Here is a 16965-nt window from a genome sequence, read left to right on the forward strand (position 1 = left end):
TGGGCAATTGAAATTTTTGAAGGGGGAATGAGGGCTGAATGGCCTAGAGGGAGGCGACGGCCTAGTGGTATTATCGCTGGACTGTTAACCCAGAGACCCAGGTAACGTTCTGGGGACCTGGGTTCAAATCCTGCGCGGCAAATGGTGGAATTTGAATTCAATAAAAATATCTGGAATTTAGAATCTAATGATGACCGTGAATCCATTATCGATTGTCGGAAAAACCCATCTGGTTCACTAATGCCCTTTAGGGAAGGAAACTGCCATCCTTACCTGGTCTGGCCTACATGTGACTCCATACCCTCAGCAATGTGGTTGACTCTGAACTGCCCTCTGGGCAATTAGGGATGGGCAATAAATGCTGCCTAGTCAGTGATGCCCTGATCCCATGAATAAATAAAAGAAAAATAAATAAATAAGAAATAGGTTCAGTGGTTAGCACTGCTGCCTCACAGCACCAGGAACCCGGGTTCAATTCCACCCTCGGGTGACTGTCTGTGTGGAGTTTGCACATTCTCCCAGTGTCTGTGTGGGTTTCCTCTGGGTGCTCCGGTTTCCTCCCACAGTCCAACGATGGGCAGGTTAGGGGGATTGGTCTTGCTAAAATGCCCCATAGTGCTCAAGGATATGCCGGCTAGGTGGATTAATCATAGTTAATGTGGGGTTATGGGATATGGTAGGGATTTGGTTGGGATGCTCTGTGGAGGGTCAGTGCAGAGTCAAATGGCCTCTACTGTAGTGGGTTTTGTGATTCACAAGACTGCTTCCAGGGATGAGGGACTTCATTTCCGAGGACAGAATGGAGAAGCTGGGGCTGCTCTACATAGAAAGTAGAGAAGAGAGTGGAAATTTGAAGGAAGTGTTCAAAAACATGTGGAGTCTGGGCAGCATCAGTAGGGAAGATCTATTTTCAACAATGGAAGGATCAAGAACCAGAGGGCATCAGGCTAAGGTGGCAGGGAAAAGAAACATTGGCAACATAAGAAATAGGAACAGGAACAGATCATTCGACCTCTTGAGTCTGCTCTGCCATTCAATATGATTACGGCTGATCTGACATTTCTCATTCCCTTTCCTGGAACAAAAGCTTGTTTTCTACACATCAGATAGTTATGGACGGAGAATTCACTCTCAGAGAGTGAGGTCGAGGAAGTTATAATTGTGGCTTTCAAACGGGGGACTGGAAAATTCCCTGAAGGGAAAACATTTGCAGGCCTCTGGAGGAAAAGACAGGAGAATGGCATTCATCAAGCTGCTCTTGGAGACAGCCAGCGCAGGCCTATGGGCCAAATAGCCTCCTGCATTCTACCTCTGTGAGCCTATGATAATATAAGAAACAAATTCTCTCCCACTAAGTTCAGAAACAGTGTCTTTTCAATTAGTGTTCATTAAAAATGGTTGCGTTTGGAAGCATACAGAGGTTAACTAAAGAGAGCAAGTAAGTCAGTTGCCCAATCATGGTTCATACTAGCCTAGAAATTCCATACTGTAGTGACTGATTTCTAATGGAACTGATTTTGGCATCAAGCCTTGCAAAACAGTGCTCACAGTTCGTGTAAGCACTACAGTTAAACTGGTTTTGCAAACTTTACTTTAAAATCACTTTAACAAAGATCAGGGAAGTGTGGTTTAACAAACAAGACAAATGAGCGGCAACTGAGTTGAAACGTGATTTTTTTAAAAACTAAATTAGAGTATTATTCACGCAGTCTAGCTCCAGAACCTCATCTGGCCAGTGTATCTGATCTCCCTCTTGAATATTTATCTTGGGTTTCTATGGGAATTCATTAATATTCCACTCGAGTGGATTATGTTGGAGTGGTTTCCAGTTTCAATCTCACAATGAAAGCTGTCCCAGTCAAAGCAAGATGTGTTCTCCCAGTCTACAGGGAAGTATAATCACTGTTAAGCACTTGTTGAAAGCGTTTGAATCTCCTTTTGCCTACACTCCATTCTTGAACCAGAGATGAACTCTCAGTACAAATATATCAGTGACAAATTGATCTCGTGCCCAAAATATATTGCATATCAAACGAGAATGAGCAATTGAAGAGAACTGCATTGGCAGGTCACTATTCTTTCTGACTTCAGGATTTATTTAATTGTCCCAATTACAAACTGACTGTGTATGATCTTTTTGCAATCCATGCTCACTGCAGTTGAGCTGGAAAAATAATTTTGTTTTCCTGACCTATCGAGCAACCTCTTTTTGGCAAACGCTGGGTGAACTGATCTTACAGAAGGTTTGGGCGATATTCACTGGAGTTTAGAGGGGGGAATCACACAGAAACCTATTAGGGTTCTAACAGGAAAGATGTTGGGAAACTTGAAAGGGTTCAGGAAAGATTTACAAGGATGTTGCCATGAGCTGTAGGGAGAGGCCAGATAGGCTGTGGCTATTTTCCCTGGAGTGTTGGAGATTGAGGGGTGACCTTAAAGAGATTTATAAAATCATGAGGGGCATGGATAGGGTGAATAGTCAAGGTCTTTTCTCCTGGGTGGGCGTATCCAAAGGTAGAGGGCATAGGTTTAAGGTGAGAGGGGAAAGATTTAAAAGGCACCTAAGGGGTAACTTTTCCACACAGAGGGTGGTGTGTGTATGGAATGAACTGCCAGAGGAAGTGGTGGAGGCTGGTACAATTACATTTAAAAGGCAACTGGATGGGTAGATGAGTAGGAAGGATTTAGAGGGGTATGGGCCAGATGGGACTAGATTAATTTAGGAGATCTCGTCGGCATGGACAAGTTGGGCTGAAGGGTCTGTTTCCATGCTGTAGTTCTCTATGACTCTATGACTGGACAGGGTAAATGCAGGAGGGATGTTCCCAAAGACTGGGGAGTCCAGGACCGGGATCACAGTCTAAGGATACACGGTCGGCCAAAAAAGACTGAGATGAGGAGGAGTGTCTTGACCCAGAGAGTGGTGAGCCTGTGGAATTCTCTCAAATAGAAAGAGGTTGAGGCCAAAAGATTGAATATTTTCAAGATGGAAATGTTCTCAGTGGTAAAGGGATCAAAGGGTACAGTGTCAAGGAACAGGCTACTGAGTTGGATGATTAGCCATGATTATATTGAATGATGCAGCAGGTTCAAAGGGCTGAATGGCCTACACCTGCCCGTGTTTTATGTTTTTAAGGACAGAGAGATTAACAGCTGCAGATATTTGGTATGGGTTCCCCATCTTTATCAGGCACAGTTCTGCCTTGCTGCTGAGCCTAACTGGGAGAGTATATGGTGGTGCTCTTGAGGAACACTGGAGTTTTCACCGATATAAGCGATGCCTGAACAGTTTGTGACCTAATGGAACAAAAGTGATTTGCACTTAATTGTATATATAAAGAAAGCACTAAACATTGCAAACGTACCGTACTGATAATTTGAATTCGTTCATGATATTTTAGTCATTTTGAATCGAATTACTGATCTGAACTGAACAAAATAAGTAACAAAGGAAAGTGGGAACTTTTAAATGAGTGACTTTAAGCAAAACACCCTTGATTTAAAAGTTTTGAAATTATGTGCTTCATGCAGCTCATGGAATGTTATAGAGGCCAATACACCTAATCTATGGAAGTGCTTTCTCCATAAGTAACCTCGACTAATCCTAGCCCTTATTCTCATAACTTTAACATTTCTCAAATAAGAATCTCCCTTGTAAAAATAAAATTGTATATTGGGTCAGGCAGCATCCATGGAGAGAATGAAAGCTAATGTTTCAAGTCTAGATTTGAAACGTTAGCTTGTTCTTTCTCCATGGATATTACCTCACCCACTGTGATCTCCAGCACTTTTTGTTTTCAGTACAGATTTCAGCATCTGCCGTAGTTTGCTCCTGCATGGAGTATTGGTACATTGTACCTGCCTGTTTGGCCATTCAAAGTTGTCAAGACTGATCTGCAACTTAGCTCCACCTTTGCCTCATCATCTAAAACATTCAGTTCACAAGAAATTGTCAATGTTATAAACAGAAAGATAATCTGCCTTGAGTTTCATGAACTTCATGTTTAGCTAATAGTCTGCTATGAGAGATTTTAATCAAATGTTTTGTGGAAATATATATAAATAACAACTTGCAACACTTTGGCATGGACAAGTTGGACCAAAGGGTCTGTTTCCATGCTGTACAGCTCTATGACTCTATGACTTCCTGACCACAACTTCAGTTGTCTCATCAGACATGACCCATTGTTTGTAAAATTCTGCTGCTACCTCCTTCAATAACAACTGCTAAGCACTCCATGAGTTAATTCATTTTTTTTAAACCTTTTAATAGATGTTTTTAAATTGCACCCTCAATCATGTTGCAAAGCAGGCAAAATAATTCTGAAAACATCAATCAGGTCAACACTTTCACAATTCCAGATATTATCCTAATCAACTTGTTTGGAGATGGTATTGCAGGTTTCCTGGCTCAGAGCTAGGGTCACTATCACTGTGCAAAAGCTTTCCTACTTTTTCAAATCCATCATCACCGTCAATATTTACTTCCCAACCCCCATTGTTAAACAGATTATCTGACCATTTATCTCATTGCTGCTTGTGGGAACTTACTGCGTGCACATTCGCGTTTTATCACATTGCCAATGTAATGACTTTGGCTATGAAATGTTGCATAAACAAATTTCCAATAGTGCTGCCTTTAATACTCATAGAATCCCTATAGTGTGGAAGCAGGCCATTCATCCCATACCAACCATCCAAAGAACATCCCACCCAGACCCATCCCATCCCTGTAACCCTGCAGTTCTCATGACTAACCCACACATCTCTGGACAATTTAGCGTGGCCAATCCAACTCACCTACATGTCTTTGGACTGTGGGAGGAAACCAGAATATCCAGAGGAAACCATACAGAAACAGGTAGAATGCGCAAACTCCGTACAGACAGTCACCCAAGGGTGGAATCAAACCCATATCCCTAAGTGCTGTGAGGTAGCAGTGCTAACCACTGAGCCACTGTGCCACCCTACTCTTGGCATTCTTTCATAAATAATTCGTTCTTTGAGGTGATTTAACAAAAATAAAATTAAGACATTCTATAACATTGACCCACAATATGTTTTTTCAGGACAATTTCCCCAAATCCCTCAAAGTTCTCCAAACAGCCGGCTATTACTCACCTTGCAGCCTTCACAAGTAATGACACCATAATGGATTCCTGATGATTTATCTCCACAGATCTTGCATGGGATAATTTCAATTTGAGCTGGAACAGAATAAAACGTGTTTGATCACAACCTTACTTTTTATGTACTTCAAACCATTTCCTAAACAAACCTTTTTTTTTTAAACAGGTCAATCTAATAAACATTGCCCATATAAAAATATCATTGTGAGGAAGTACAGATAAATTGCTGGCTTTCAAGATTTCTGGACTTATCAACCCAGACAATAATGCAAAACACTCTGACCAACAATGTTAGTACCATTCTGTTAGGAAATGGCTCATTTGCAGTTAAGTAGAAACTAAAACCAATCAGATTGCCACCCTTTTCTGAAGAAGGGTCTAGACCTGAAACGTCAGCTTTCCTGCTCCTCTGATGCTGCCTGGCCTGCTATGTTCATCCAGCTCTACACCTTGTTATCTCGGATTAGCAACAGGGTGGCAAAGGGCATTTGGTGAATGTTTGAGGCGGTAGAGTCGAGGGTGAGCACCAATACCGTTGATAAATTCAAGCAAAAAACCCACTTCTGATTCAGAACGATAGAATGGCCTGGATTTTACATGACCAATGAAGCTGAGACCGCCACCATTGAAATGGAAGGCAAATGGAATCAACACATAATCTGAACATGAAGTTATAAATAAATTTGTAGAATCTCTAAAGTGCAGAAAGAGGCCATTCAGCCCACTGGGTCTGCACTAACCTTCCAAAGAGCACGCCACCCAATCCCTGTAACCTCACATTTAGCATGGCCAATCCACCCTAACCTGCACATCTTTGGGCTGGGGGAGGAAACCCACGCAGACACAGGGAAAAACGTGCAAACTCCACACAGACAGTCACTCAAGGGTGGAATTGAACCACATCCCTTGCGCTTAGGGCAGCCACGCTGACCCTGCTCTAGTCACTCTCAATAGCCTCAGCTTCTGTAGGACATACACTGTTCTGCCAGGTCAATAGGAAATTAATGAAATCACTAAGAGCTCTCACTCTTACGCTTTTTGTCTTGCTGTAAAAACCCTTGAAAACATTAAACCAATAATAGTTCGTTGAAATGTGGTTCAGTGGCAGAATTATTCCTGCCAATCTATATTATTTGCTCCAAAAGCATGGTTTTACATCTGTGGAATGTCAAATCTCGTTTATGTGCCCACTCTCTGCAGCCGTAACTTTGTATACCTCATTCAGTTCTATTACTCTAATGCACTCTGTATGGTATGATCTGTCTGTACTGCGCACAAAACTTTTCACTGTACCTAGGCACATGTGGCAAAAATAAATCAAATCAAATTTCTCCACTGTGGCAAGAAATCCCACATATATTTTAAAAGGATTAAACAAATTAAAGTTTGTTTTCCTAGCTTCTAACTCCATCGCAGAATCCCTACAGAGCAGCAGGAACCCATTCGGCCCATCGGCTCTGCACGGTCCCTCCAAAATGCATCCCACCCAGATCCAGCACCCCACCCTATCCCTGTAAATCTGCATTTCCCATGGTTAACCTACCTAGCCTGCACATCCCTGGACGCTACGCACAATTTGGCACAGTCAATCCACCTAACCTGCACATCTTTGAACTTCTGTATGTGTCAATAATCAATTTTGCCATTTATTGGTCTGGATTTTGAACCCAGAAATTAGGCAGGCTGCCTCCTTCACACACCCCGTAAGCAAATGCAAACTAAAATATGTCAAGGGTCCAGACCCGAAACGTCAGCCTTCCTGCTCCTCTGATGCTGCTTGGCCTGCTGTGTTCCTCCAGCTCTACACCTTGTTATCTAAAGTATGACAATGTTGCCTTTGTAGTCAACTTCCTACTTGTGATATTATCCCTCTGCTGAATGACTTCCTGGCCTACACTCCTGACTGGGTGTGGTGATCCCCTTTGACACCCTAATTGGCCTTCTTCCTGCTGAATAGATACTCATTGTCCAAACACGTGTCAGATGGTCAAAGAGGCAGTTGGAGTAGAACAAACCACTCCCATTTTGTTCCACCAACCTCATCCTGCCAAGAGACATGAAATCCACTTTGTCATTTTAGGATTCTATATTTTAGATTCCCGGTTTGCTCACTGTGGCAATATTTCACTGTGGTTGCTTGAATGACATCACTGTTACTGGATACATGCAGATCCCCTCAATCTGGTCAGAGATAGTAGGAACTGCCAATGCTGGAGAATCTGAGATAACAAGGTGTAGAGCTGGATGAACACAGCAGGCCAAGCAGCATCAGAGGAGCAGGAAAGCTGACGTTTCGGGTCTGGACCCTTCTTCAGAAATGCATTTGCTTACGGGGTGTGCGAGGGACGCAGCCTGCCTAATTTGTGGGTTCCAAATCCAGACCAATAAATGGTGAAATTAATTATTGACACATACATAAGTCCAAAGATGTGCAGGTTAGGTGGACCCTCAATCTGGTGCTAGTTTTAAAACTGCAGTTGGGAGAAAGGGAATACCATGTTGTTGAGATTGCCAGTTCCTTATGAACTTTCCCAATGAGATGGCAAGAACGTTGGCTTCACCACAAAAGGAAAATCCAATCAATGAGTACTGTGTACCTATATGTCCATATATATGTGGGGGCTGCTCTATAAGCACAGTCCAAAGCTGTTTGTATGTGTGTACATCCCTTAGCACTACATATTAGGATTGGGAGTTCCATTGTGTTAATGACCAGAAGCACAACTAATCAGCATGCAAATTGAAATCACTTGGTCTGAAGATCTAGAAGTTTGGGGCGATGAATTGTTCAGGTAACTACAACACATCTGATTCACCTTCATTTACATCTACTCACTAAACCTTCCTTCCATAAATATTTCTGCCTCTCTGAGGAGGCCACACTCACAAATCCATTACAAACAGACCATGTGCACAATCCCATTTCAAATGGGCCATATCTACAATCCCATTACAAACACAGCATACCCATAATCCCATTGCAAGATGACCATACCCACAATCCCATTGCACACTGACCATACCCATAATCCCATTGCACAGACCATGTCCATAATCCCATTACAAACAGACTATACCCATAATTCCATTACAAGATGACCATACCCACAATCCCATTGCACAGACCATACCCACAATCCCATTACAAACTGACCATACCCACAATCCCATTACAAGATGACCATACCCACAATCCCATTGCACAGACCATACCCATAATCCCATTGCACAGACCATACCCATAATCCCATTACAAACAGACCATCCCCACATTCCCAGTGCAAACAGACTACATCCACAATTCCACTATAAACAGACTATGCCCTGTAATGATCGTAATGAGGTCAGCCAGGTGGACTTTATCGAACAGGAGTTCCCTGATTGGTGCTGTTAATCTGGTCCAAACAGGGAGCCCTGGCTGACAGATAAAAAGAGGCCAGTCAGAGATTCTGGGTGATGACTCAGATGAGGCTGTGCCAGAGACAAGGACTCTCCACGTGGGAATTAAGGGGGACTCGGTGACAGGATATTGCTGGCCTCCGTGGAATTATTTCAGCCTGACTCCCAAATACAAGCACTTTGAATCAGAGGTAGTAGGAACTGCTGAAGCTGGAGAATCTGAGATAACAAGGTGTGGAGCTGGATGAACACAGCAGGCCAAGCAGCATCAGAGGAGCAGGAAAGCTGACATTTTGGGTCTAGACCCTTCTTCAGATTTCTGAAGAAATCTGAATCTCATTTTCTCCCCCTTCACCCCTTCCTCACCATATCTCCTTCTTTCCCTTCCTCCACTCATTCTTGACCCCCTGCACCCCTCAAGACTCGCCACCTTTCTCTTGTCTCCTCAACCCCTCACCTCCTCACTTCTTCCTCTCTCATTTCCTGGCTTCCTCCCCTTTTTCCACCTCCTCCTCGTATGGCACTCTGCTGAAGGCTTGGAGCAGTGCCCTCTGGGCCCAGTGTAGTGGTGGTCTCTCGGCCCAGTGTAGCGGTGGCGGTCTCACAGCCCAGTGTAGTGGTGCCCTCTCGACGCAGTGTAGCAGTGACGGTCTCTCGGCCCAGTGTAGCGGTGGTGCCCTCTCGGCCCAGTGTAGCGGTGACGGTCTCTCGGCCCAGTGTGGCGGTCTCTCGGCCCAGTGTAGTGGTGGTGCCCTCTCGGCCCAGTGTAGCGGTGATGGTCTCTCGGCCCAGTGTAGCGGTGACGGTCTCTCGGCCCAATGTGGCGGTCTCGCGGCCCACCGTAGTGGTGCCCTCCCGGCCCAGTGTAGTGGTGGCGGTCTCTCGGCCCAGTGTAGCGGTGGTGGTCCTTCGTCCCAGCCTAAAGATGATTCCAGAGCATTCTCCCAGCCTCGAAATGAAGCCTAGTGCAGCCTGGAGTCAAGGCCAGGTGTGGACTGGAGTCTAGATGCCAGCGTGGACTGGGGTGGAAGGACTGTTATTCTGAATTTTTATTTCTTGACTTTTATAACTTATTCCTAGAATCTGTAATGCTGAACTTTTATTTCTTTTTCTTCTAAATCTTTTGCCCCTAGAATTTGTACTTAAGAATCTGTACCCAGGTATCCTTATACCTAAGATGGTGCTGTAAGTGGTGACTTGTAAACTTTTCAACGTACTTATTTGAGAATAGGTGCCAATAAAGCTAATTCCAGTTCTCATTCCATACAGACAAAAATGCATGAGTTAGAAGCTATGTTCAGTCCCTCGAATCTGCAGTGTATGATAAGCTCTTGGGCAATTTGATTGTGGTCTCTACTCCATTTTCCTGCTTAACCCCCATAACCGTAAAATCTCTGCAGACCTAATCTCTCCAGCCTCCGGTGCTGGAGAAAATCCCACAGACTAACAAGTCTCCAACAGAAAAATATTCTCCCCATCTCCGCCCTAAATGGGAGATCCCTAAGTTTTGAACCCGTGTCCCTTAATTCTGGATTCCCTCGCAAGGGGAAACGTCCTACCCAGCACCACCCAGTCAATCCCTGCAGGGTAGTTTCAATAAGATCAGCTCAGCTTTCCTGTTTCCTGCAGTTACAAGCAGACAGCAAGAGGTGGCAATGTAGCTCTGGAAATGCCACACAGTTAGCAAGGCTCCCAGAGGCCAGCTGCAAAGCCAAATCCTTCTTAGTTAAAACTCCAGCTGGAAAATGTCATTCAGTCAAGCTGTGGCTTTTGTGCAATTTCCATTTGCCAAGTTGCAAGGCGCAAACGAAGGTCGTGTTGCAATCGCGGTGTTTAATTTTGTAATATTTCAGCTCAAACACCTGAAGTAAGCCCTCATGTCACAGATGTAACCCAGGTGGCTGCTGGAAACCAGGCTTGAGAAAACCGCACTGATCGGTTATAAAGAACACATTCTCAAGTTCCACATCGCAACTCCAGATTGCTCGAGGCTTCTTTCTGTTTTTGACCCACTGCAGGGAACTCAGTGGTACTTATAATGTCATACAGCGAGGAAACAGACCCTTCGGTCAAAGTCGTCCATGCTGACCAAGTTACCCAACTAAACTTCTCCCATTTGCCTGCATTTGGCCCATGTCCCTCCAGAAGTGGCCTCATCAATGTCCTGTTCAACAGCAATGTGATGTTCCAACTCCTATACTCAATGACGTGGGCAACGAAGGCAAGCATGCCAAACGCCTTCTTTACCACGTTACTTCTGACGCAACTTTCAATAAACTTTGTGCTTGAACCCCTGCATCTCTCTGTTCTACATCACCCCCAGGGCCCTATCGTTAGTTGTGTAAGTCCTGCCCTGGTTTGGCAACACCTCGCATTTATCTAAATTGAACTCCATCTGCCACTCCCTGGCCCATTGGCCCAATTGATCAAGATTCCTTTGTAATCTTAGATAACATTCCTCACTGTCCACTACCACCAATTTTGGTGTCATTCGCAAACTTACTAACTATGCCTCCTACATTCTCATCCAAATCGTTTCAATAAATGATAAACAACAGTGGACCCAACACCGCTCCCTTCTTTTCAAAGCTATTTACTCGTCAACCTGTACAGAGATGTTATGACACACCTCTTGAGCAGGTGGGATTCGAACCTAGCCCTCCCAGTCCCGAGGTAGGGGGTGTCTATGATAGAGATAAGTCACTGTTATTGCTGCCATGCCCTTCAGTCTGCTCCATTACCAATAGTGTAACTGACTGGACTGATGGCTCAGGCTATAGGGCTGCAATTTGCCTTTCCCAGTTCCCAGCTGACTGATTATATTCCTCAGCTCTGGAAATACACAATGTCTCAACTTGACTGGCAGGGAGGGCAGATTGAAGCCTCACCCTTCCCAGAGATGAAATGGACAAGTGGATGAAGGATCGGAACAAAACCAATCAGGTATGAAAATATTCGCTTCTAAAACCGCAGCAACTTTCCCTCAGCGATCTTGGTTAATCTTGTTCCTTCCTGAAGCTTTTAAAGTTCCTATCGAAAAGTGTGCCTTGAATTTTCATTGCCACTCACTGCTCTCTTATCCTTTTCATCGTTGCTAAGAGAAAATAAAAGCTTGAATTACAATTGCAAGGTGCCTGTGTCTCTGCCTCAACTGTCACACATAATTGTCACTTTGGTGAAACCCAGGAAATATAAATGGTTCCATCCCCAACAGAGAATCAGTGCACTTGTCACAAGCAGCCCCTAACCAGGCAAATTTCTATGCCGAGCCGAGAGCTGCTCTACATTCTCTGAAGTGTAATGTTGTCACATTACAAACAAGTCCAGTCCGCTGGCCGGGGGTGGGGCACCTAATCAAATGAATAGGAAATCAAGTGCTCAATAGTTCTCCCTCGTGTTTGAGCTGAAGGTCATGAGTTCAAATCACACTTGAGTGTGTGAAACAGGCTGATATTCCAATCCATGATTGAGAGATCTCTCAGAGGGAGGCTGTACAGAGGGAGTGCTGTACTGTCAGAGGGACAGTATGGATCTATACTGTCAGGAGGGCAGTACAGATGGTGTGCTGTACTGTCAGAGGGACAGTATGGGTTTATACTGACATAAGGGCAGTACGGAGGGAGTGCTGTACTGTCAGAGGTGCAGTATGGGTTTATACTGTCAGAAGGCTAGTACAGAGGGAGTGCTGTACTGTCAGAAGTGCTGTACTGAAGGAGTGTTGCACTATCAGAATGGTAATACCTCATTTTACCCTTTCACAGCACATGAGCATCACTGGCAAGACCAGCGTTTATTGCCCATCCTATCAGAGTGGTGGGTTGGGAGATGCCTTACTGAATGGGACACATACAACATCAATGCTGTTAAGAAGGGAGTGCTCAGTTTATGACAGAATGCCAACTAAGGAACAGTGAAATATTTTCGAGCCAGGATTAAGGAACAGTGAAATATTTTTGAGCCAGGGTTAAGGAACAGTGAAATATTTTTGAGCCAGGATAGGGAATGAGTTGAGGAGAACTTGCAGTTGCTTGAACTTCCACGTGACTGCTGCCCTAGTTGTTCGGGATGGTGGAGACGACAGGGTTGGAAGGTGAAGAAGCCTTGGTGAGCTGCTGCAATGCATCTTGGAGATGGTACACACTGCTGCCACGGTGTGTCTGTTGTGGAGGGGGCGAAGGTTTAAGATGGTGGATGTAGTGCCAATCAAGCGGGCTGCTTTGTCCTGGATGGTGTCAAGTTTCTTGAGTGTTGTTGGAGCTGCATCCATCCAGGGCGAGTGGGGAATATTCCATCACACTCCTGACTTGTGTCTTGTAGATGGTGGACAGGCTTTGGGGAGTCAGGCGTTGTATTACTCGGCCCTGACCTGCTCCTGTAGGCACTGTATTATGTGGCTTGTTCAGATCAGTTTCTGGTAACGGTAACAAAGGATGTTGACAATGGGAGACTCAGTGATGGTAATGACCACTGAAGATCAAAGGGGTGGTGGTTAGATTCTGTCATTTAGGATATGGTCATGGCACTGTGTGGCTTGCAAATTACTTGGTGCATCAGGCCCTGGAATATTGTCCGGATCTGGCTCATACGGGACACGACTATTTCAGTATCTGGGGAGTTGCAAATGATTCCCCCCACTTTATTCATTTATAATGATGAGGACATCACAGGCCAGGCAGCATTTATTGCCCAGAGGGTAGTTCAGAATAAATCACATTGCTGTGAGTCTGGAGTCACATAGGCCAGACCAGGTACGGATAGCAGTTTCCTTCCCTAAAAGACATTAGTGAACCAGATGGGTTTTCCCAACAATTGACAATGGATTCACGGTCACCATTAGATTCTTAATTCCAGATATTTATTGAATTCAAATTCCACCATCTGCCATGGAGAGATTTGAACCCGGGTCCCCACAACACTATCTAAGTCTCTGGATTAATAGTCCATCGATAATGCCACTAGGCCATCACCTCCCCATGGTACTAAACATTGTGTGATTATCGGTGAACATCGCCACTTCTGACCTTCTGCTGGAGGGAAGGTCATCGATGAAGCAGCTGAAGATGGTTGGGCCTAGGACACTCCCCTGAGGAACTCCTGCAGAGATGTCCTGGAGCTGAGTTGATTGACCTCAAACAGCCACGACCATCTTCCTATGTGTCCGGTATGACTCCAACCAGTGGAGAGTTTTACCTTGATTCCCATTGATTCCAGTTTTGCTTGGTCTCCTAGATGCCACAATCAATTAAAGCAGCCTTGATGTCACTCTCACCTCCCCTCTGGAATTCAGCTCTTTTGTCCATGTTTGAACCAAGGCTGTAATGAGGTCAGGAGCTGAGTGGCCCTGGCGGAACCCAAACTGGGCGTCACTGAGCAGGTTATTCTTTTGCAAGTGCTGCTTAATGACACTGCCGACCCCTTCCATTTCTTTGCTGATGAATGAGTAAAGACAGAATGGGCGGTAAATTGGACTGTCCCAAAACCAGAAATTGCTGGAGAAACTCAGGTCTGGCAGCATCTGTGGGAAGAAAGCAGAGTTAATGTTCGGGTCCAGTGACCCTTCATCAGCGACTTCTCATCTAGATTGGCCCACATGAGGAAACACCCCCTGTACGCCTATATTGTCAATCTCTTTTTACAACTTATACCCCTCAATGAGATCTCCTCTCATTCTTCTAAACTCCAGAGGGTATAGGCCTTAACTGCTCAATCTCTCTCTTCAAAAGACAAACCTCTCAGTCTCTGGAATCAATCCAGTGAATGTCCTCTGAACTGTCTCCAATACAACTATAAACTCTTTTGAAGTAAAGGGACCAACGTTGTACAAATACTCCAGATACAATCTCATTAATACCTTGTACAGTTGCTGCAACACTTCCTCACTTTTATAGTCTATCCCTTTCGCAATAAATGCCTAAATTGCACGTGCATTCTTCTGTGACCTGCTCATTACTTTTCCCTCAATCAACATCATTAAAAACAGATTAACTGATGATTATGTTTATGTCATCTTGCTGTGCACCAGTTGCTTACAGTCCAACTGTAATCACTCTTCCGAAGTACCTCTTTGGTTACAATTCATTTTGGGAGATCTTGAGATTTGGTAAAATGCTGTCTTAGTGAAAGCTCATTCTCCTTTTCATTCTGAACTGCTGAAATATCCTGACTCTCTATAAAGAGCCCAAGTGTCGGCTCAGATCAATCAGCACCTATCAGCTGAATCAAAACATTCAGCTAATATGTGCAATTTGGAGTGGATTGGCCTTACACAGCAAGTGTAGGAAATGTAATCAGAACATTCTACTGCGTTTGTGTTAATACAACTCAGCGTAGTAGGTTGGGGAGAATTTACCATCTTGCATCACAATTAGGAAGCTGTTGAGCCCACTGTAAACTCTGTCCCTTCTCCATAGTCCTGCAAATGTTTCCTTTTCAGTAGCACAGCAGTAACGTCCCTGGACTAGCAATCCAGAAAGACAGGATATTGTTTTGGGGGTGCAGGTCCTCTCAATGGCAGCTGATGGAACTTAATTTTGATACATGTTTTCGCAGTAATCGCAGTGACATTGAAAGCTTTGATCGCTAGTTGTTTACTAGTGTCTTTTACAGAAGAAAATCTGTCATCCTTATTGCTCTGACTGCAGATTCAAGGCAATGTGGGTGACTCTTAATTGCTGTCTGAAATGCAAATTTTAAGGGTAGTTTGGGATGGGCAAAAAAACATTGGCTTTGCCAGTGATGCCCACATCCATAAAAATCAAAACAAATTATGTATTGAACTTCCTCTTGGAAATTCATGCTAAACCTGTGTCAGCCACCTTTCACAGGGTCCCTATAGTGTGGAAGCAGGCCATTTGAGTCTGTACTGACCCTCTGAACAGCACACCACCCACGCCTTTACCTTATAACCCTGCATTTCCCATTGATAATCCACCTACCCTGCACATCACAGAACACTATGGATAATTTAACATGGCCAAAAAAAAACTTGCAGATCTTTGGAATGTGGGAGGAACCTGGAGCAAACCCACACAGAGATGGGGAGAACATGCAAACTCTATACAGACAGTCACCTGAGGCTGGAATTGAACCCAGGCCCTGGCTTGTGTGAGGCAGCAGTACTAATTACTGAGCTGCCATGCCACCCCCACTTGCATCCTGTGCAATCCAGATCTTAAGTAAATGACTGTGTAAAACCAATTCTAATAACCCCACTCTGATTCTTTAGCTCATAACCTTTAACTTGCATAATCTGATTTATTCTTTGACGGTACAGACTCCATTAAAATCCTTCATACTTTCAAAAACAGGGATGGCTGGAGAAACTCAGCAAGGCTGGCCACATCTACAGAGAGAGAAACCGAGCTAACAGTTCGAGTCCAGTGGCCCTTCTGCAGAATGTGCTGGTTGTTCAACTTCATGCTGACTCAGCTGCTCTCACTGTTTTAATGTTGTAATCTTGTGCAGTTTGGAACAGTAAAAGAAGAGACAGATTTTATTTTTCAAGGGTTCTGCCCCTGATGGAGTATTCCACATTTGCTTCCAAAGGTCTCCTTTTTAATTGACATTTCATAACAAATTGCAAAGAGAAACATTACTGTTTTCATTCATCCAATAGTTTAAAATCAAGCAAATCAAAAGGGAGTACAATACAGCGCGCCAATCCTCTGAATTACCAAGTGTAAGTAAAGTGACTATCAAGAAGCTACAGCACCATAACTCGCTGTAAAATCCTGGTCAACAACCAAAACCTCAAATTCATTTTATGCGCATTGGGTTATGAAACTGAGCAACTCTGCATTTCCATCAAGTGATCTAAAGCACCTTCTATTTAGAGAAGCTGGCTGATGCAAGAAGTTGTCAAAACTTAAGGGGCGTTTTGATACCGTGAACACCTGCCCTTCCAGCTCTCCTGCCTCTCCGTCTTCTGAGACATATACTAGCCCATCTCATGTGGGGAAGCTGATGGGTCTCTGTGACCCAGGTGCAACTTCTAATCTCCAACATGCAAGTGCATTCCCTGTCCACAAAACCTCACATCCTGTTATTATATTCTGATCATGCTTTGGTGTTAGCTATTTGCCTTTCACATCTTTTTATGTCCACATCTATCACCAAAAGTGCACCTAATAGCACCTGAGATAAAAGGTAAAGTGTACATGGACAACACATCACCATGGTGTGTGTGTGTGTTGTGTGTGTGTCTGAGTGTGTGTGTGTTTGAGTGCGTGTTAGAGTGCGTGTTAGAGTGTGTTGTGTGTGTGTGTCTGAGTGTGTGTGTGTGAGTGTATGTGTCTGAGTGCGTGTTAGAGTGTGTTGTGTGTGTGTGTCTGAGTGTGTGTGTGTGAGTGTATGTGTCTGAGTGCGTGTTAGAGTGTGTTGTGTGTGTTGTGTGTGTGTGTGTGTGTGTGTGTGTGTGTGTGTGTGTGTGTGTGTGTGT

General features: G+C 44.2%; 1 protein-coding gene across 1 annotated transcript in view; it reads right to left on the minus strand.

Moving 5' to 3' along the window:
• roraa (RAR-related orphan receptor A, paralog a) overlaps positions 1 to 16965 on the minus strand; it is a 147495-nt gene that overhangs the window by 54480 nt on the left and 76050 nt on the right. Inside the window, exon 2 of the mRNA XM_048617284.1 lies at positions 5122 to 5207. Within this exon, the coding sequence (XP_048473241.1) occupies positions 5122 to 5207 (86 nt within the window). The remainder of the gene's footprint in view (positions 1 to 5121; positions 5208 to 16965) is intronic.

Source organism: Rhincodon typus, chromosome 36 (genome assembly GCF_021869965.1).
Source record: "Rhincodon typus isolate 14 chromosome 36, sRhiTyp1.1, whole genome shotgun sequence".
NCBI lineage: Eukaryota > Metazoa > Chordata > Chondrichthyes > Orectolobiformes > Rhincodontidae > Rhincodon > Rhincodon typus.